Consider the following 21,627-nt stretch of genomic DNA (forward strand, 5'->3'; position numbering starts at 1 on the left):
GTCCCGCCTATTAAATGCACCCATAGGTCACTAACACGGAAGTGAGTTGTAAGAGATTTGGCACTGATTGGTCCATAGCGGTAACATGAAAAACATCTGTGTGCTGATTGGCTTAAAATGTAACTTAGTCTGACATTTTGTTTCTAATATCAGATTTCATCTTGTGGAGTAGATCTCCATTCAGGACTGCTCTTATTAAAGGAGGCCATTCAGTTGAGGAGTTGCAGAAGTTAATATTGTTGTTTGGTAGCCATAAAGTAAATAGCATGTAATTTTAAAACGGTGGTGAAACATATAAATGAAATTTGACAGAAGGAAAAAATATTTATTCCTCTAACTTTAAATCTTTGGGTTTTAAAGCAAGTAGATGTTTATTCACTAGAGCTGAGTAGATGTATTCATCATTACTTTTTATAAGGAAAGCCAAATAAAATAAAGGCACAACATAGTTACATTACAATACTTTATAAATATATATATATATATATATATATATATATATATATATATATATATATATATATATATATATATATATATATATATATATATATATATATATATATATATATATATATATCCATGAAACTAGTCCATGCATTTGTTACTTCAAGGCTGGACTATTGTAATTCTTTACTATCAGGAAGTCCACAAACTGTAGTTAAAAGCCTTCAGCTGATCCAAAATGCTGCAGCCAGAGTTCTGATGATAATTAGAAAGAGAGATCAATCTCTATTCTAGCTTCTCTTCATTGGCTTCCTGTTAAATCCAGAATTTAATTTAAAATCCTCCTTCTCACATATAAAGCCTTAAATGGCCAAGCTCCATCTTATATCAGTTATGATTGTTCCTTATGTTCCTAACAGAGCACTTCGCTCTCAATCTGCAGGTTTACTAGTGGTTCCTAGAATTTCTAAAAGTAGAATGGGAGGCAGATCTTTTAGTTATCAGGCTCCTCTCCTGTGGAACCAACTACCAGTTTTAGTCCGTGAGGCAGACACCCTGTCTACTTTAAGGCTAGGCTTAAAACTTTCCTTTTTGATAAAGCTTATAGTTAGAGTGGCTCTGGTTATCCTCTATAGTTATGCTGCTATAGGCTTAGACTGCTGGAGGACATAGGGACCCTTTTTCATCCTTCCGTTTCATTCCATTTTCCAATTCTGCAGAATTTATTACTTCAATCATGAACGTTATTCTCTCTCTGCTTTTTTTCATAGTAGCTTCGTTCAATTCAGTTTATTTATATAGTGCCAATTCACAACATCAAGGCACTTTACAGTTCTTCATCTGGTCTGTTTCTGTTTGGCTGTGACGCCATCATGGAGAGGGTGTCGGCTGTGCTGCTGCCATCAATGACTTTGTGGATGTTGGAGCTTGGCCTATTTTTCAGTGTAGTCCTGTTTCTCTGATTTTAAATAACCAAGTGCGGCACAGAGCCGCCCCTGGAGCTGGTTGACAGTTGCCTTTTTTATCATTTCTTTCTCTATGTCTGCTTCTGTCTCCTTGAACCCCAGTTGGCCTCGGCAGATGGCCGCTCACACCGAGTTCTGCTGCAGGTTTTTCTCCTATTAAAAGGGAGTTTTTCCTCTCCAGTGTCGCTACAAGCATGCTTGGTGTGACAGCCTTGCCTTCGAGTCAGTGAGTTCATGCAATCAATTGGTTTTCCTTAGAAAGAAAACTTTAAATCTGTACGGTACAATCCGACTGTATGATCTGGTGAACTGTAAAGTGCCTTGAGATGACATGTGAATTGGTACTATATAAACTGAATTAAATATCAAACAGCTAAGTGTCTAATCTTCGCACATAGTTTATGTTTACAGCTGGTAAAATATGGGACACAAAGGCTGAGCAAGGATTATATCCTGCCAGTAGTTGAAGGAAACATGAGTGGCTCAACATAATTTATTTCCATTTTATGTTAAAATGTACAGAGTTCTTGCTAAGAAAGAAAACAAAAATAAAACAAATGAATAACTTGAAATGCATTCAGGGACAGAGTAGAGAGCTGAGGTGGCTGAGCACGACTCAACCTTCACTGTGTGCTCTGCTGTCACCCAGTCTCTTTATTTTTGCGCTCTCTTAGCGTACAACGCAACATGTACAATTACAAAGGATACAAAAAGGGAAGCAATATAAACAGACAAATATACTGAGCTCATTTGTACATGCCTCTTAAATGTAAGGAAGTCATCCTATACACACACAAGTAAAAAAGAAAAAAAAAAAAAAAAAAAAAACGAAAAGAATGCCAAGTGACCTTTAGATATTTATAGTCCTTTTGTTTAAAATAGCATTAATATACTACACAAAGATAGAAAAACTCTAGAGCTGAGATGGAATGGAGAGGTTAAAGGCATCTTAAAGTCACTAAAAGTGAGTGGTAATTTTTTTACATTTTGAATTTCTTAGTAATCGTCCAGAAGGCGAGCTAAAAAAATGATTTTTTTTGTGTGTCGTTTTCTGAAACAGAAGTGGGAAAAGAAATGACAGTACCAATATCAATGTCAGAATTAGCTTTTTATATTATAGAAAAACATCTTCTCTACAATAGTTTTCTAAAGACAAAAAGAGTCAGCTTGTGTCATAAAAGAAAGCTGCCCAGTCTGATAAAATTCAGAAACCGAATGACGAAAAGAAACGAGTAAAGAACAGAGCAAAACACTCAAAACCAAAATATGCATGTAGGAAAAAAACAAAACAGAAACCCAAAACTCTTCCTTTGACTTTCAACACTGGTACAAGGAGCGACAGGATGACTTTCTTCTTTTTTTTACACGCCTGTCCTCTGAACGCTGCTCCCTCGCCTCTGACCCTGCTTTAAGTTAAGTGCACCTCGGTCTGAGGGCCGATCCGAGCACTAGATCGGGCATTTTAGGCACACCTTTCAAAAAGGTTGGATGTCTGCTGCCAAACGTCTAGTCAATGGGAGTGCAGAAACGAAAACTACTTTGAGCAGAATAACAGAAAGCGAGCTCCTGGACCTCTAGGAAGAGGCGGGGCATCTAGAAACACCCTTTATATAGAGCAGGTCAACTCTGCATTCTCTAAGCTGCTAAAAAAGGCTGACACTGTACACCGTCAGTCAGTGGAGTGTGGACAAAAGGAGGTGAATGTCGGACGTTTCTGAGCGAGCCGCCGAAACGCAGCGGCTTGTCAGCCACGTCGTCCGTGTGTGCATGTGTGTGGAGTGTGGGGAAGTACCAGAATATTTACATCTAAAATGTTTCCAAGTGGCAGCGAACTGGAAAATAATGCTACTTGTTTCTTCCATGGATATATAACAGACAGTAACACCTTTTCTCTTGTCGTGTTTTTTGTTTTGTTTTTTTTGGTACAACACTGTCCATCTGGGAAGACGGGAGACGTCGGAAACGGCTCAGACGCCATCAGACGTGCCTGAGGCGGAAACCGTGGGGATCCGAGAAGCTCGGCTCTTCAGGGATGACGCCGAGCGGATGTGTCACCGTTTCAGAATGCCACATATATAAAGACAAAAGCATATAAAAGGTCGGACTGCACATGAGTATTCCAAATAAACAACAAAAACAACAAGAAAAATAATATTTAACATTATGTTTAACAAAACAGTCCACCTACAATGGTCTTTTTTTAAGATAAGGCTTCCTATATCGCTTTAAAAGATTGTGTGCATGGTTGGATATATTCAGTTTTTTATTTCATCCGCAGCCTTGTTGGGGGTAAAAAACTCCTGTTTTGTCTTTCAGGTCGTTTCTCTTTTGGTCGCCTCCTGTTCTCCCGCAGGGCATCAGGAAAAGGAGGAATCGTTTCCCACGCTTGCCTCTTGGCGGCCCCTGCACTGGAGCGGCGCTCCAGAGAGGAGGTCCCATCCCGAATCCCAAACACAGCCAGCTGCAGGGAGAAGCGAGCCCAAATAAAAACTGGACAAAATGAGAGGAACAGGTGATCCAAACGCCTCCCTGCTGACCAGGCAAAGGAGGGATGGACATTTAAAACACAGCCAGCTTCCACTCTGGTCCCACGTCTCCGTTTGGCGCCTCAGCTGCTCATCTGCTCATGTATGGCGACTGTTTGGGAACTCCGGCGTAGCTGTGATGGGAGGGGCCCGTGTACATCATGTTGCTATGGTGATTAGGCTGCATAGGCTGTTGGGGGTAACCCTGGCCTCCCATCATGCCCATCTGCATCTGCATGGGGTACTGAGCCGGCTGGTTCATGTAGGGGGGGTTGCTGTGGTAGCCGCTGTTCATCATGCTCTGAGGCATCCTGTAACCCGCCGACATGGCGTTCAGAGGAGGCATGTTCATAGAATTGTACGCCGCCGGCGTCGGCATCAGATTAGGCATCATGCCCCGTTGCACCGCCAGTGTCCGGGGGGTGCCCTGCATGGCCACGGCCCCGGAGCTGCGGCCGTAGAGCTGCTGCTGGTGGGGGGCGGGCGCCAGCTGCTGGGTGGCTTTGGACCGGATGGAGATGTGGCCTTTGACCGTCGCCATCTGACCCTGCAGCCTGTGCGACTGAGGAGGTCCCAGGCCGATGTTGGTGGCCGGCATGTTGCACTGGAGCTGCAGAGAGCCCAGGTTCATGGAGCCGGAGCTGAGGTTGGCGGGGGACGTCATGCTGGGCTGGCCCTGAGGAAGCGAGTGGGGCGAGGGGGCCAGCCCTGGGTTGGAGAGAGACACGCTGGTGGCGTATGACGTGACGGAGGGAGAGTGAGAATAGGGCATGGCGTGAGGTTCCATGATGGTGTTGGTGAGCTGCTGAAGCTTCGCCAGGCTGAACGTAGCGGTGGACTGAGGGTAGCTGCCCGTTCCAAAGTCCTGACCCATCCGCTCATAGAGGGCCCTGCCGCCTCCCCCCCCTCCGCTCTCTGGGATCTCCATGATCATGGGGGTGGAGGCGAAGCCGTTTCCCATGCTGCACTGGGACAGAGCCTGCTGCTGCGGCGGGGCTGAAGGTTGGGGGTTAGGGGGTTGCTGCTGAGGAACCTTTTTTTGTGACTGAGGTTGCTGCTGCTGGTTGGTGCTGGGGGGCCTCTCGATCACTCCGCAGCTCTGAGGTGACTTGATACCACAGCTGGGGGTGTTGGAAGGTGGTGGCGGCGGTGGGGGCTGGGGAACGGCGCCGGCCACGTTAGCGGCTCCTGGACCGCTGTTTGGCCCGGTTTGCTGAATGAGGCTACAGCTGCCCATCCCCAGCTGGGACCCCCCACTGGCTGCAGGGGACGTCAGACTGGGAGCCTGAACGAAGGAGCAGCTGTTGGACTGAGAGGATGAGGAAGAGGGCGTGGCTGAGGTGGAGGAGGAAGACGATGATGATGACGCTGCAACGGGTCCCGTCACCACGCCGCCCGACAGCGGCCCTCCATTACCTCCGTTTCCCGTCCCGTTGCCCCCGCCGCCCATGGTGGAGTCGTAGCTGCTGGGGTTGTCATAGTTCTCCGTTGTGCTTTCGATGCTGCCCAGGTCGCTGAAGCCGCTGTCCACCACCTGTTGGGAGTGGTCAGACACAGACGGCACGTCCATCATGGGAGACGTCTCCATGTTCTGCTGGGACGGAGCGGAGAGCGAACTGGGATGTTCTGGAGTTATCTGGGTGTAGCCGCCCCCAGCGTTCCCACTGCTGCCTGTGGATCCGGCGGGGCCAGGCGTCCCACCCCTCTGCCCGGCTTGCGCCGTCTCCACGATGCTCGACGACGACAACCCGGGGCTGCTGGCGGAGCGGACGGACTGGTTGGGCAGAGGAGGCACCGGGGGGTTTGGGAGGGGGCTGCTGTGCTGTGAGGCCCCACACTCCTCCACCAAAGGCAGCCCTTCCTCTTCGTTCTCTCCTGAGTGGCTGTAACTCTGCAGGGTGCGGCAGGCGGCCAGCGTCTCCTCGCAGTCTTGGTACGCCCCGTGGTGCGGCTGCGGCTCGGCCTCGTCCTCCTGGGCTTCCCCCTGCGTCAGAGACTGCACGGCCTGCATGGTCTCCAGGTCCAGCTCGTTGGAGTGTTGGTGCTGGTGATGCGAGTGGTGTTGGCCCATCTCCTCCTTATATTCCGAGTGCTGGTGGGGGTGGCTGTGCGCCTGTTGGGGTTCCATCAACAGCGTGACATCTTTGTCGTCTGGGTGGAGGGCGTCCAGCGGCAGGTTCTCAGAAGGGACGGACATGGCCGTTACCGTCTCCACAGCTGCAGCCGCCGCCGCCGACTCCTCCTGCTCTCTGCGCCGCCTCTCCTCCTGCAGCGGGTCAGCAGAAGGAGGCGGAGTCTTGGCTTCCTGCACATCTTTCTCAGCCTCCTCCTCCTCCGCGTCTTCCTCCTGCTTGCTGACATAGTTTGGCGCCACGCTGTTGTCCAGGTCTAAAAAAGCCTCCCCAGCTTGGGGCTCTTCTTTGACAGGAGGAGAGTTTGCTCTTGAAGTAGCCTCATCGTCTTCCTCCTCCTCCTCCTCATCATCATCTTCATCGTCAGTGTCTGGTCTTTTTCTCGTTTTGGAGCCGTTACTCTTGTCTTCTAAATGACCGTCACCTTCATCGTCTGCGTCGTGCTCCTCGCTGCGCCTGTTACCGGAACCTGGTGTGACCGCCGCTCGCCTGCTGCCTCTTTCTTCCTCCTCCCCATCTTCGTTGTCGTCGTCATCCTCCCCGTCTCCCATCTCTGCATCTGGAGGCTGGGAATGAGGGGCCCGTGGCCCCGATGCCGAGGAAGAAGGCGAGGGGGAGAGCAGGGGCCGGGACGGTGGCCGACTGGGCTTTTCTTCTGCCCATGCGCCTTCGTCGTCATCTTCATCCTCTTCATCTGGCTCGGAGGTGGGAGGGGGATTGGGCGCAGGCTGTGGCGGCTGGTGGAGGGAGCGGTTCTTAGGCGGCCTCCCGCGCCGTTTGGGCACTTTCTGTTCAGCAGGTTTAGGGAAATAGTCGTCGTCTTCATCCGAGTCTTTCTGTTTGCCTCTCAGACCTGTGATGGAGCGGTCCTCCGCCTGCAGCAGCTGAGCATCTTTGTCCAGCTGTTTTCTTTCCTTCTCCTGCTTCTCGGCCTCCTCCCTCTGAAGGTACAAGCTCCGGGGTTTGCGGCCAGGCTTCATTTTAATTTTGGGGCCGAGGGAATCCCCACTTTGGACTTGGCTGTCTTCTTGGTTAGGTCCACTGCCGGGGAGTTTTCCAGGTCCGCGTTTCGTCCATTGCTGTGGCTTCCGGCTCTTCCCTTTGGGCCAGCCCTTCTTCTTTTTCACGGGGGCATCGGGGTTGACCATCGATAACTCTGACAGCGCAGATACGGGCTTCAGCACAGGCGTCAGTTCTGAAAAGGCAAGAAACTTGGTAAGACAAAGTAATCACACTATAACTCTACCTCTTAATAAAAACAGATGACTGACCGTCTTCCTCTGAATCAGAGAGGTTGGAGTGGCAGGGTCGTTTGGATAACGGCTCGGATAATCTCAGAGCCGATCTAGCGGGCGGATAGCGACGCAGCGGGTGGCCCAGGGACCTTTCCTCTACCAGTCTGGGCATCGGCCTCTCAGAGTCCGAGTCCACAAAGGGCTCATCCAATACCTCGGTGGTCTCAGATATGGTCTCCGTCACCACGCTGCTTTGAGGGTGACTGCTCCGGCGAAAACGCGGCCTCTTCAGGGGCTTCTAGGAAGATACAGAGTCAATTATTATCACACTTTTTACTGACAGAAGGTTAAAAGCAGAGATGCACAAAGACACTTTCTATTCACTGATGTTCAGTTTTTGCAGAGCTACAAATGACTCTGATTGATACGGATTTTTCTGGAAGATGTAGAATATAATAGCACAGGGGTCCCCAATTAAAAATCAGCAGGTCCGAATAAAGAAAATCAACAACCAGTAAACGTCCAGAGACATTTTTAATTATAATCTGTTTCTTTAAACGGAATTTAACACTGAAACAAAATGAGGTGTTTATGCATCTAGGGCTGGGTACCGAACTTCGGTTCTTTTATGGTACCGACCGAAGTGCTTCGGTTCTACAGAGTATCCAAACATGCCTCGTCTTTCGGTACCACGTTTCGGTGATTGGCTGTAACACTTAACGTGATTGCGTCATCCAGGAAAAATACACAGGTGGTCACGCCTACAGCCAGGGTTCATGTGTATCTGTTGTGAACTGATTGCGAGCGTCATGGAACCCCTTTAAAATGCCCCTCAGGTCAAAAGTGTGGCTTCACTTTATTAAGACTGATGCCAATAGTGCGCAATGCAATACATCGCGCACGGAAACAATTTAAGAGCAGAAAGTTGCTCGGTGTTTGACTGCAAGAAGAGCGGACCGCAGCGAGCGCAACCATCCTCCTCTCAGCAGCCCGTAGGCAGCGCAAAGCCAGAGCGGAGTGAAACATGCTGCGTTCACACCGGACACAGCAAGAGCAGCAAAATCGCGTCTGCTGCTTCCTTTTTTGCTGCTTGTACCAGCTTCTGACGCGCGGCTGAAGCGGCTTTGCTGCTCTGGCTGCGCGGTCGAAAAGTGGCTCTGACGCGTGTTGGGCAGAGCTACTCTATCCTTTATTTACCTTGCAGCTATATTTGCTGTGATCAGTGGGAATAAAGTAGTTTTATTATGTTTTTAAGTGGGAAAATCCACCTGAAAACTTAATCAGTGCAGTCAGTTCATCCTGCCTTCCAATATTTCTGTGGGAGCCGCTCAGACCCCCACATACCAGCGGTGCGCTTTCAGTAGGATCCCATTCAACAGGCTTGTTTGTCAGACATGGTCATTTTTCTAAAGAAAAACTGCTAAGTAAAAAGGTCCTCACAATGTATCAGTGAATATTAGACACTGAAATTTTTTTTTCATGTAAGAGGAAAAATGTAAATGGAAAAATCAGAGCTTAAAATAAAACTCAAGATTTGTACTTTTTTTATGTTGTGTAATTTTCTTTTTCTTCGAATTGATATTATAAAACTGGTATCGAAAAAAGTATCGTTCAGGAACCGGTATCGAAGTGAAGGTATTGGTATTGGTCCCGGAACCGAACATTTTTGAACAATACCCAGCCCTATATGCATCCATGTTATAAAATGACTTTTAATTAAAAAACAATTTTTTTCACATTTTAAAATCTAAACAGTTTTTTAAATGGAGAACAACAATTGTTCATATAGACAAATTCCTGATTCACATATTTTATAAAACAACTGAACTGAGCGTTTATTTCTTTTTTTATGCTTTAATAAGAGAAGTGGTCTTTAGGCTTTAAATCTGTGTTTAAATGACCCTGGATCCATATTTATTTTTGATTATGTTCACGGTGGAGAATCCTGCTTTACAGCAGTAGGTTTAACCAAACATACTCTAAATGTGCAGGGTCATCTTTGAGCACGCCATTGCACTTTCCTTTTACTCGTTCACTGTGCTTCTTCCAGCAGTCTACCCTTTCTCTGCTCTTTCTCATCATCTCCTTCTTTCCCATCGCCCGACTTCCCAGAGCTTTACCTGCTGTGTCTAAAAGTAGCAGCAGCAGCAACCCAGACTGACAGCAGCTCATTGGCTAATTTGTATCAGGTGTAGCCTGGTCCCAGATGCTACGGAAGGCTTTACCGTACAAACAGGAGAAGCGGCGCAAGGGAAATTAGACACTGCCGTTGGACAACATGTGGTAATTTATGAATGTTTTAAATCAGGTAGAGTCCGGATCCGGACAGGTAATCCGTGACCTCTGGAATAGGACACGTGATCAGGATTCACATCAGCGAGTGGATGTTTTAGGATGTTTAGATTATCCAGGCAGACGAGTTCAAGCGAAGCGTTGGCCAAAGGGAAGCAGACTACTGATAGAAAAGAAGACTGGACGAGGAGATTATACCTTCGCCTAAAGGTATTGTGGAGGATTTTTGCTAATTTTTTGAAAAGACCCATCCTCTCCACTTTTAAAATTAGGAGGACCATTTATTTTGATGATCCACCCGGAAAAAGAATATCCTCCACTATAACTCTGAGACGCAAGTCAATATTTCCAGATCAGACATCCTTCATTACAAAAAGAAGGATGTTTGCTGTGCTTCCCGTTACCTTTCAACAAAGAATGAACCACAGACATGTCTCAAGGGCTGGTTAGACTCCTGCAACAGTGTCATATTTAGCTTGTTGCAGGTACTTTTAAACTTTTAAAGCATGGTCTGAGCTGTTATTCCACGCCACAACGCAAGAGGGACAATCACAAACTAGCTAGGATTGTGGGTGTCTGTGTGTCGGTTTGACGAGCTTCTTCGCCGTCTACAACCCCTCATCCACCGCCGGATGAGGGGTTGTAGACGGCGAATCACAGGTGCAAACCAACAGACCGTCACACAGAGCTACAAACTAGCGTCCTGCACCGTGTCTAGGATAGTGTCCGAGGTGTGCCAGATATTGTGGACGGCACTACAGCCAGAGATTAGGTACCAAATAGGAAATTTGCATAGTGTAGAGCAGATGTAGATTTGACCAATCAGAGGCCTCCTTTCTCTCCTCCCTGTGACGCTATCCGCAGCACTGCCTGCAGTCACCTATAATTTTGGGGAGGTGCATCATACTTTGCTTCTTATCTAAATCTAATGGCTTTAATCAGTTACGTACCTTGCATTTCAGGCCTATTGCTGGTTTGGTGAGGATGGGTGGGGAGCATGCCCTCTCCTCTTCATCATCTTCATCGTCCTCCTCTTCATCATCACTGCTTTCACTGAAACCGCTCTTATCGACAGATGGAGTGTCGTTTAGCCTAGACAGGACAGACAGCGGCAGCCCGTCCCCGGGCCCGTCTGGAAGTCTGGGCTTTGGACCCCTCTTCTTTCTCGGGGGTCGACCTCTTCGTGTTGTCGGGGTTATTGACGTGTGCCTGGCCAAGTCCGCAGAATGAAAAGCCGAGGAGTCTCCTTGTCTATCCATTGAGAAAAGGGAAGGCGGGCTGCTGGAGGAGGCTGCCGTCCTTCCTTCTCCTGGAGTCTCCTCATCCTCGTCATCCTCATCATCAACGGGACAGATCTTGGGAGGTCGCCCGACGCGTGGTGGGTTTTTCATTTTGCCCCAGGGACAGTTTTTGGGCGGACGGCCCCGCGGCCGGCGCTCCCCGTTTGTTGGCAGAGGAGGATGTGCTGCATCCGGGACTGAGGACGGCCCGTGGACAGAGGAGGAAGCCGGAGAGCTTTGGCGTATGGGAAACCCCAGGAAACCCTTGGTCTCTTCGTCATCTGCGCTCTGCTGCAAATGCCAGGGGGTCGTTTGCAGCTTGTGGCTTGGTTTGATCTGTTCAAAGTTACACCAAATAGATTAAATGAAGAATATTGAAAATGGAGGCAGAAACCCTGAAGGTTTGACCAACATATCGTCATATCTACCTCCTTCTGAATGTCATCCTCTGGTTCTTCCTCCTCCTCTTCCTCTTCATCCTCTCGATCCGATTCAGAGACAACAGTGTTTGTAACGATGACCGGCGTCCAGCGGAGGCACTCTGGGTCCACTTCCAGCTGCCGTGGTCGAGCCTTGAGACGAGCCATGTGGTTCGCCACCACTTTCTCCCTTCGCACCAGCACAAGCCTGCAGGTACACATTAAATGGAGCGTTAGAGCTCCAACACTTCCAGTACGTTTCAATGGGAACGTCTAACATTCAACTCTTCACAGCAGCACCCGGTGGTCACACCTCATCTGCTAAAACACATATACACATTCATAACAACTTGACTGAAGCCTTAGGCTATATTCACACTGAAACCTGAAGTGACCCAAATCAGATTTTTTTGGCCCATATTCGATCTGTATCTGACCTTTTCATGGCTGTCTGAACAACACAGATCCGATTTCTCATCTGACCTGAAAGCCATTAATACCCAACAAAGGTCACCATTCTGGGTCTTGCTATGAAGAACCAGCAAGAAAAACAACAACCATGGTGGATGATGATGCGGAGAGCAGTATTTATGTTTAACCATATTGAAAAGATTGTGTTTTTATGTTGGGAAAGATCGCTAGATGTGCTCCAGCACTACCATCCATTTTACTTCCCTAAACACAGAGCGCGCTGGCCTGTGATGTCATTGCGTCCTCTACTGCCCCCATGTGGGACACTTGCGTTGTATGACTGCAGTTCACACAGGAGAACACATACAAGTCACATATATTTGGAAATGTGAACGGCAACGCAAAAAAACATCAGATTTTACAAAAGAATTGGATTTGAGCATCAAGGCCTGCAGTGTGAACGAAGCCGAAAAGCCCTTCAATCAACCAAGGTTGTGCAGCTGCGAGTCAGAACAGACCTGTCCCCTCGCTGCTCCAGCATGTTGAGGCTGTGCAGGGTGGTGGTGATATCTTGTGGGCAGATTCCCGTCTTTTTGCTGAGCTGTCGTATGGTGATCTGTTGGTCACGGACCTCATGGAGGCACTCCAGTACCACACTGCGCCAGTAAGCCATATAGGACAGCCGGCCAAGGTCTGATAGAGGCTTTTCCGGGGAGCCTGGTTGTCCTTCCCTCTTTGACAGTAAATAGCCTTAAAACACAAAGAATCAACCATGAGTGAAATATATAAAACACAATAAGCAATACTAAAATGTAGCTGTATTTGTGGAAGGACTGGTGTCCTTACTGAAGTCGATCAGAAAGCGTCCATAGCCCTTTCGCTGGTATTGTGGAAGAATCATGATGCACGATACGTTGTATTTCTGTTGACAATGCTTCTCCTGGAGAAGAAGAGAAACACAAACCTCAGAGAATAATACTTCAGTGTTTTCCCACCGTTACTAGAGGGATTCCCAAAATATTTACTAAACAAAGGAGTTAAAAACAGAAGTCATTTAGGTCACTTTTCCAACTAAATGGCTCCATAAAATGCTCTTTTAATACATTTTTTTTTAAGTTTTCCTGTATCTACAGTTTTCAGCATCACCATCGCATCGCAGCAACTCCCACCAGTAGACACAGGCTATGTTTTCAAGCAAAGAACTCCTAATCAGACTGAGATGCGATCAGAATAAAATAGGTTCTATGAAAACATAGTTTATATGTGCACAAAAGGAAAAAATAACTGATCTGATCATGACTAATTTACTTTCATCAGCCTTACTTCCGAGTAAAAACACTCTGAAAGGCACCAAGTTTTCATATTTCCCTAAAACAATCACAGGAAGAACTTTTATACTGCTGCCTATAAATACAAATCCTCTGATTGTTTTGAACAGCTAGAATGGACCAGCAGCAGGTTGTGAGAATGGCAACAAAGCAACATGTAACAAACTCAGCAAGGCCTGTAGTTTCGATGTTACAGTAAGAGAGCAGGAGGATGTCAACCTCGAGCGTTGCTGTTCCTTTCCTCCACAGACATGCAGTTTCAGTTTCCCCCTGATAAGAAAGGCTTGATCCAAAACGTGCCCCTTCTTCTAATTAGGAATAATATTTCATTTTTGGCATATTTACATGACTTGTTTTCACTCTTATAGGCTCATTTTGGCAGGTATTGGTGTCCATGTAAACACATCAACTGAACACAACAGAAAAGAAGTTTCAAATACCTGCAAACGAAGGGCAACAGGTAGCAGCTACTAAGGCTAAAACGCGCTGCATGCATTCCGGCTGCATAGAGGGTCCCTCTATGAGCCACCAGACTGGGGAGATCAAGTATTCACAGAGAGGATGTAGCGGGACTTCCCCCAGCATAAACAAGCTGAGCAGTAAACATTAAGCTGCAGCTGCCGCTCTTAAAAGCTAAAAGAAAATCACAGTTTCACTGGATCTGTACTCCTGAGCTCCAAACACAAGTCAGTCTACTGTTTATTGAAATGTTTTATTGGTTGTTTAAGTCCAAGTCCAACCCTCTTTGTGTAGAAAGGCTGCATTATCAGGTGAAACTTTAAGGAGGACAAACCAGGCTGGCATTACTTTGCATTTTCTCCTGGGATGTTTTTTACTTTGTCTCCCTTTCTTTCACACTCAACATGAGTGGCTGAAATGTTTGGGAGCCTCTGATATAAAGATGGAAAGAAGCATTGATTAAAGAAATCACTGGTTATACTGATGTAATTAAATAAACTCTTGAATATTCATTTCCATTAGTACGGAAGCCCAGAGCGGTCGTGTCCCTCTGATACTTTATCAAGGCGGTTTTCTCGATAAAACAAGTTAATTTTCTAATTATCTAAGGACAACGAAAGCCGTTTTCTCATCATAACGACATGATTGGTGTGTGTTAAAACTGATTACATCCTTCAATACCACATCAGTGGTAGAGGATTTATAAAGAGAATTTATGGCGGCCTATGTGTAATTCACTAAATAATCCCTTGTTTAACTTTTAGTCTGATGATTTGCTTTCACTTCTGATTCCTAAGCAGTTAGATGTATGCCTCTGGGGACATAGCACTGGGTGTTTGCAGAACAGCCCCGGTGTTATGCCTGTTAACTGCATTAACCCCCAAAAATTAGTCAAGATTTTCATTAAAGGGGTCATAGAATGCAAAACCAAGTTTACATTGTCAAAGATGAATAAGTCCAATGGGTGAAATGGATGTACAGAGAAGTTCAAACCCCATCGACATGTCCTATCTATGCAAATCTCACGATTCTAAACTTGCACCATAAAACGGGTGAATCCAAACCAAGCACCGAATTGATGTCAATGCTGGGGTGGAGGTTGGTTGCTGGGCCGCTGACTGGACCGGACCTCAGCAGAAAGCAATGAGCCGCCTGACTCTGATCTGAGTAAGATTACAATTTCTATCAGACTTTGTTGTCATGTCTCCTGGTTATTTAATACATATATGTTATGAAGAATTTGTCCTGGTTGATCTCTTTTCAGGAAAACGAACCGGAGAGAGAAAGCTTCAAGGTGCAGACACAGAGCCCATCTTTAACAAGCAGTATCGCGAATGCACAACTACGGGCCCCGCAGGCATGGATGGCCTGGGAATCCAGGTCTGCTCTCCAGCCTCATTCATTACTCATACAGGTTAATCATCTTTTTATCTCGACAAATCAATAACTGTTTTCTCATTATGACCAGATAATTATCTTGTCATTTTGAGATAACAATAAATGGTTTAATAGTGATAACGAGATAGTTATGTCATTATCTCCAGAAGGCAAAGGAAAAAAAAAAAGAAAAAAAGGTGAGTATGGCCGCTCTCTGCTTCCGTACTATTAGCCTGAGAACCCGCAAAAAAAAAAAAAAAAAAACTACAATTAAGCACTACTTGGTGTTGATGTAAAATTAAATCCCAAAGAAAGACGTTGAAGGTTGCAGCTGTAAGAAAACGTTTTGTTTGAGCCTTTTTTTTCCACTTTAAAGGTTTGAATTTATTTATCTCATAAAACTAGAGAAAGATGAAAAATTCTGATTTAAGAGTCTCAAAGCAGGACGTTCTGAATCCTACCTTAGAGAAGTAGCCGACAAGATGGCAGCCTTTGCTGTCATTCTGCGTGAGAACGTAGAAAAGGAAGGGCTCTACGTCGTAGTAAAGGGTCTTATGGTCCAGGAAGAGCTTGGCCAGCAGACACAGGTTCTGACAGTAGATTGTGCTCACGTTTCCATCCACCTGGAGCCAAAGGGGGAAAAAAATGGAAACACACCAGCAATGATGACTTTTATCTTTCTAGAGGCAGAAACAACCTGATGTTTAAACTGCAGTCGCTCTATAGAAAAAGCATTTGACCAATTAGAAGTCGATATCAATGCAAAGAGGAGCATGCCATAAATAAAGCCTTTCTATAGAGAGTATGTGTGTGTTTGGGCTGAATAGTACAGCAGCTCTGTCTCTGTATAAACATCCTTTCCTCACCTCAAACACAGAAACTTCGTCCTTCCTGTAGATCTCATTGGCTGGAGGGTGGAACCAGCTGCACTTCTTCATGTGCTGGTACAGGATGCTGCGGCTCTTCATGTAACGCAGGCAGAACTCACACAGGTACAGTTTGGGGAGTCTGGAAAGGTGAAGACAGACGATAAGCTCAATGTGTGACAAGAACTGAGGACAAGAAGCTGATGGTTCTTTGGACCTGACAGCTTATGGTACTTCAAACAAACTGCCTACCTGCACCGGGCTGGTTACAAGCTGAAGTGAGGGGAACTGTAAGGTAATCTCTCTTTAAGTTGGGAGGAAATGCTACTCTTATGAGCCAGCTACATGTTGGCTTACCTGCTGTACTCCTGTGGGTACGGAGATGAATACCAAGTCTGGATTTCGAACTTGCCAAATTCGATGACGGATGGACAGCGCATCTGTGGATCTGGTGGACCTGTCACTCCAACTTTCTGTTTGGGGAAACAGATTTTTAGTTTCTCACCTCTCATCCTATTTTTTCCTCGTATCTGGGCCTTTTTAAAACACCAACACGTTTGCTCAGCCTCTCTACAGTGATGGCCAAAAATTTTGAGAATGATTCAAATGTTAACATTTACAAAGTCTATTGCATTTTGCATATACTCCAGAATGTTATAAAGAGTGATCAGCGTAACAGCAATTAATTGCAAAGTGAATATTTGCCTAGAAAATGAACTTTATCCCACAAAACACATTTCAATGTCTTTTCAGCCCATGCCTTAAAAGGACCAGCTAACATCTTTTCAGTGATTGCTCCATTAACACAGGTGTGGGTGGGGATGAGGACAGGGCTGGAGATCAATTGGTCATGATTCAGTAAGAATGACACCACTGGACACTTTAAAAAGAGGCTGGTGCTTGGCATCATCGTTTCTCTTCTGTGAACCATGGTTATCTCTAAAGAAACACGTGCAGTCATCATTGCACTGCACAAAAATGGCCTAACAGGAAAGCGAATAGCAGCTAGAAAGATTGCATCTCAGTCAACAATCTATGGCATCATCAAGAACTTCAAGGAGAGAGGTTCCATTGTTGCCAAAAAGGCTCCAGGGCGCCCAAGAAAGACCAGCGAGCGACAGGACCGTCTCTTTAAAGTGTTTCAGCTGCGGGATCAGGCTACCAGCAGTGCAGAGCTTGCTCAGGAATGGCAGCAGGCAGGTGTGAGTGCATCTGCACACACTGTGAGGCGGAGACTCTTGGAGCAAGGCTTGGAGAAGCCACTTCTCTCCAGGAAAAACATCAGGGACAGACTGATATTCTGCAAAAGGTACAGGTAGTGGACTGCTGAGGACTGGGGTAAAGTCACTTTCTCTGATGAATCCGCTTTCCGATTGTTTGGGACATCTGGAAAACAGCTTGTTCGGAGAAGAAGTCTTGTCTCATGCCAACTGTAAAGCATCCTGAAACCATTCATGAGTGGGGTTGCTTCTCAGCCAAGGGAGTCGGCTCTCTCACAGTCTTACCTAAAAACACAGCCATGAATAAAGAATGGAACCAGAATGTCCTCCGAGAGCAACTTCTCCAAAACGTCCAAGAGCAGTTTGGTGATGAACAATGCCTTTTCCAGCATGATGGAGCACCTTGCTATAAAGCAAAGGTGATATCTAACTGGCTCAAGGAACAAAACATAGAGATTTGGGGTCCATGGCCTGGAAACTCCCCTGATCTTAATCCCATTGAAAACTTGTGGTCAACCATCAATAGACGGGTGGACAAACGAAAACCTAGGAATTGTGACAAAATGCAAGCATTGATTGTGCAAGAATGGACTGCTATCAGTCAGGATTTGGTCCAGAAGTTGATTGGGAGCATGCCAGGGAGAATCGTAGAAGTCCTGAAGAAGAGCGGTCAACACTGTAAATATTGACTTGCTGCATTAACTCATTCTAACTGTCATTAAAAGCTTTATTTTCTCTCATATGATTGATATTTTATTTCTGTATGTGATAACATCTGACATACACACATGAAAACCAGAGGGCAGCAGATCATGTGAAAATATATTTGTGTGATTCTCAATACTTTTGGCCATGACTGTAAAAACAAAATTGAGTATGATCTCCATAGGGCTGCAACAACGAATCGATAAAATCGATAAAAATCGACTTTTAAAAGCGTTGGCAACGAATTTAATCATCGATTAGTTGTGTCGCGCGATTAATGCGTCATCCGCCGCCGCCGTCATCCGGGGGAAGAAAAAAAAATATGGCGGAGCGAGTCAGCGCCGCAGTTGCAGTGTTGCCAACTCAGCGACTTTTCAGAACCCTCCAGCGACTATTTTTCAAAAAAGCGACTAGCGACAAATCTGCCGACTTTTTTACGGTGTCACTGGCGGCTTTTGCCTGCCGTGGGGCACCTCCCCCATCCCAACGCCTTTCTCCCTCTCCCACAGGAATCCCTCTCAGCGCGGCAGTCAGAGCCGCAGGATTTTAGTGAGGAGTTTACCCTCAGCGTCCAGACTGCAAATGAAGCGCGCATGCCCCGGGATTGACGGCGCAAATTGATCACAATAATTAAAATAGCCTGCGTTTTGTAAAGTGAAAAAAGTCGTAACATGCAACTTTTGTAAAAACAAATGAACATGGCACGGAAGCACCACTGTTATGACGCAGCACCTGAAAAGAAAACACGTTGGAGCCTTCGATGGCAGTGAAGAGAGCTGATCAGCAGGATGAGTAACCATGTTTGTTTGGTTTTAAAGTGGGGAAACGTAATGTTAGTTTCTCAGGTAGCTCATCTGATGCTTTCCTTACCTTGTTAGTAGGTTACAGACAGTGATAAGGTTGGCTACTTATTTTACTTTTAATTTCATTTAAATTTGTTTAAGCAGCGTTTATATTTTCTTTATAAATAAATTAACTTGCAAATTATGAAGGCAAGGCTTTTAAAGTTTAAATCTTCTGGCGAAGATAAAGAAAAGAAGATCCTGCAATTTATGGAAGTAAAGCAGAACAAAATCCAGCAAGATCAGTAATATGTCAATTAATTATCTGCCACATTCCCATGTAAATATCTGTCTTTGGAGGATGTGTTTTTTTTTTACCACCCCTAGTTCTCTCATTTTTATTCCAAATACAATTTATAATTTGAATCACAGGGCTATTTTTATCTCTATGGTTCAGTATTTTCTCAAGAAGCAACTTTAACTGCTATACTTTCCTGTCTTAAAAGGCAGAACTCTTCTAGTCTAAAAAAAACTCATTTGTTGAAATGGGGGGGACCTATTGTTTGAACCCCTTAGGGGCTTTAAAAAACAAAAATGCCTGTCTCTTTTTGCGCTTTATGAAACAAAGTAGCCTATATTTTGTGGATGTACAGCTACATTTCTCATGTAAGTTTGCGTAGTTTTTACACAAACATTTATTTTTCATTTTGCACCAGTACAGTTAATGAGCAACCTGTACTTGTGTGCTTGTTTGTTCTGTCTAAAATGTTTATTTTGGAATAAAGAGGTTAATATAAAAAACATTTTTTGTCCGATTCATCGATTAATCGAAAAAATAATCGGCCGATTCATCGATTTTTAAAATAATCGTTAGTTGCAGCCCTAGATCTCCATGAGGGCAGATTCTGCAAATCCTTGGAGCCGAGGCCTCAAGCGTCTGATGTGCTGTGAGCAGGTTTTTAACACATCACTGAAATCCTGCTTAACTGTAAAACCAGCAGCTCAGTGGTGCTGCTTCTGATCCAAATGCTGATTCATTAACAACAGATCATAGAAAAGGCTCTTTAAAGCTCCCTTATAGCCACAACAAATGTCTAAATATTAATTTAATCAACTGATGTTTTTGAACAGACCAATTTATCTAAAAGGAGGGAAAACAAAAGTTATATATAAAAAAACCGTGTTTGTAAACTCATAATTTATAGTTTCACTAAAGAAGCAGAACTTTTTTTGAATCTTAAAGGATTTGTTAGCATATTAATATCTGATATGAACCAAACAAAGGCCTGCAGTTTGAACTGCAGGGAGAATACAAAGAAGGAAAAGGGTGAAAGAAAATATGACTTGATTGTAATTATCTTTATATTTATTGATATTTTCTTGAATTTACCTATAATTTCAATCCCCCAGAAAGCAGAGGTATATTGTTGTCACTTATAGTTTCTAAACAAAAACAAAAAGATTCTCTAATTGGTGAGTTTCTAGAACTGACTGTTTTACTCCTGAAGGACGCGTGTCGAGACATGTAGAGACGTACAGGCGGGTTTAAAGACACAGACTCTGCTGCTAGCACTACCCTGCAACTTTAATCCATCAAATCTTTACAGACCAGTGTGACAAGCCCTGCCTGTAGTTTATGACAATCATCCCGTGCTTTGCTTTGCCATTCATCCAGATTAATCACACTTTTTATGGCCAAATAACTGCCCTGTCAGCACCAAACACTGACACTGGTGTGGCTATTTCAGTCAGGATCCAAGTTTTATGGCGGCTGGCTCAAACACCCGCCATCTCAGAGGTTTATTGTGGCACATAAGGCCTGGAGAGAACAGGGCAGAATTTATGCTTCGTCTCTCTATCTATTGTCTAACCTGTCAGGTTAGTGACAGAACATTTTATGAGCCCTACCAAGAAGAGGGAGTGGATGTGTTTACACACACTGGCTCTGCATGGGGACAACAATCCATCAATACCAGCTTGTTGCACAGTTTTTGTCTTCTTTTGACCTTCAGCATATTGTGTATTCATGACACCCCCCTCACACCCCACTGTGTACCTGAAGCGCCAGCTCCTGGATATGTTTGAACAGTTCGATGTCTTTCTCTGTCAGGTTCTCGTGTCCGGGCAGTTTGTCTTCGTCCTCCCGCCAGTCACTGCCGTCCTGATTGTCTGCAAATCGTAAAGATGTTGACATGAATGCAAATCCAACATCGGCACCGGAGAAAAAATACATCAGATGTCAGAGCTGCATGTAGAAAGTTTACTGAATAAACTCTGCGCTATACATGGATGGATTTGTTAAAGGAGAAGTCCGCTCATATTCAGAATTTAAACTTCTGAAAGTACTTTAAATATGAAATTATTACATACTGTTTAATGAATGATACATGTTTTTTAATTAAGAGTAATTTTCATTTAAATGTGCTTTACTGGAGGCATCCATGTTTGTTATAGAACACTACTGCAACCATCGGCTGTTGATCAAGTCCCAGCGCTTTATCTGGTGTTGTCACAACGCGCTATTATCCAAGTCATCTTGAAATCATTCTTCTTCCAAATGTTGGCTACATATTACGTGTTTTTTCTCTGGCCAGAAGTTCGATGGCAAATCCTCCCTCCTCAAGTTGGCGATCCAACGACCAACCCGTCCGTGGAGGATCAGGAATCAGAAAGGTGAAATAACTTTTTTTCACTTCTACCCGATGTATTCCAACATCCAGCTGCCATGCACGTGGGCATTGTCAGTTTCACTATAGCTCTGGTGAATTTTAATGGTGAAGTCCTCTGGAAATCTACAATAATTGTTGTTGATTGCAGACGTGGCTCGTAGTTCCCATTGATTTAGCTTGTAAAGCGGGGAGAATGGCGCTAGGCTTACCGCACCGTGACGTCACTGCCGGAAGATGTCAGGAGTGAGGTGTTACTATATTTTGGCAAAAATGGGCGCTCCCAGACTCAGTAATCGCGACAATAAAAAGTTTTTTTTTTTTTTTTTTTTACTGATTTAATTTATTAAATCAGTAAAAAAAAAAAAAATTTAAAAAAATTTAAAATAATTGATTTAATTTATTAAATCACTGCGAACGTATTAGTTTTAGATATAAATATTGACCATTGATTATTCCTTGCTGGACGGACTTTTTCTTTAAATTAAATTGGAGCTGAAGCTTCTTACAACAGATTA

General features: G+C 44.9%; 1 protein-coding gene across 2 annotated transcripts in view; it reads right to left on the minus strand.

Moving 5' to 3' along the window:
• Nucleotides 1-2,459: 2,459 nt before the first annotated feature.
• Nucleotides 2,460-21,627, minus strand: part of kat6a (K(lysine) acetyltransferase 6A) — a 40,430-nt gene continuing 21,262 nt past the window's right edge. The window contains exons 7-16 of one of the 2 annotated variants that reach the window (XM_038297062.1): nucleotides 20,500-20,612; nucleotides 16,094-16,209; nucleotides 15,737-15,878; nucleotides 15,332-15,493; nucleotides 12,553-12,646; nucleotides 12,225-12,456; nucleotides 11,305-11,503; nucleotides 10,547-11,212; nucleotides 7,341-7,599; nucleotides 2,460-7,264 (exon numbers count right to left, since the gene is read on the minus strand). In XM_038297062.1, the coding sequence (XP_038152990.1) occupies nucleotides 4,029-7,264; nucleotides 7,341-7,599; nucleotides 10,547-11,212; nucleotides 11,305-11,503; nucleotides 12,225-12,456; nucleotides 12,553-12,646; nucleotides 15,332-15,493; nucleotides 15,737-15,878; nucleotides 16,094-16,209; nucleotides 20,500-20,612 (5,219 nt within the window). In that variant the 3' untranslated portion in view covers nucleotides 2,460-4,028. Of the gene's footprint in view, nucleotides 7,265-7,340; nucleotides 7,603-10,546; nucleotides 11,213-11,304; nucleotides 11,504-12,224; nucleotides 12,457-12,552; nucleotides 12,647-15,331; nucleotides 15,494-15,736; nucleotides 15,879-16,093; nucleotides 16,210-20,499; nucleotides 20,613-21,627 lie in introns of both variants that reach the window. The other variant, XM_038297061.1, reaches the window with a different exon arrangement.

This window comes from Cyprinodon tularosa, unplaced genomic scaffold (genome assembly GCF_016077235.1).
Source record: "Cyprinodon tularosa strain WSP-4 unplaced genomic scaffold, ASM1607723v1 ctg380, whole genome shotgun sequence".
NCBI lineage: Eukaryota > Metazoa > Chordata > Actinopteri > Cyprinodontiformes > Cyprinodontidae > Cyprinodon > Cyprinodon tularosa.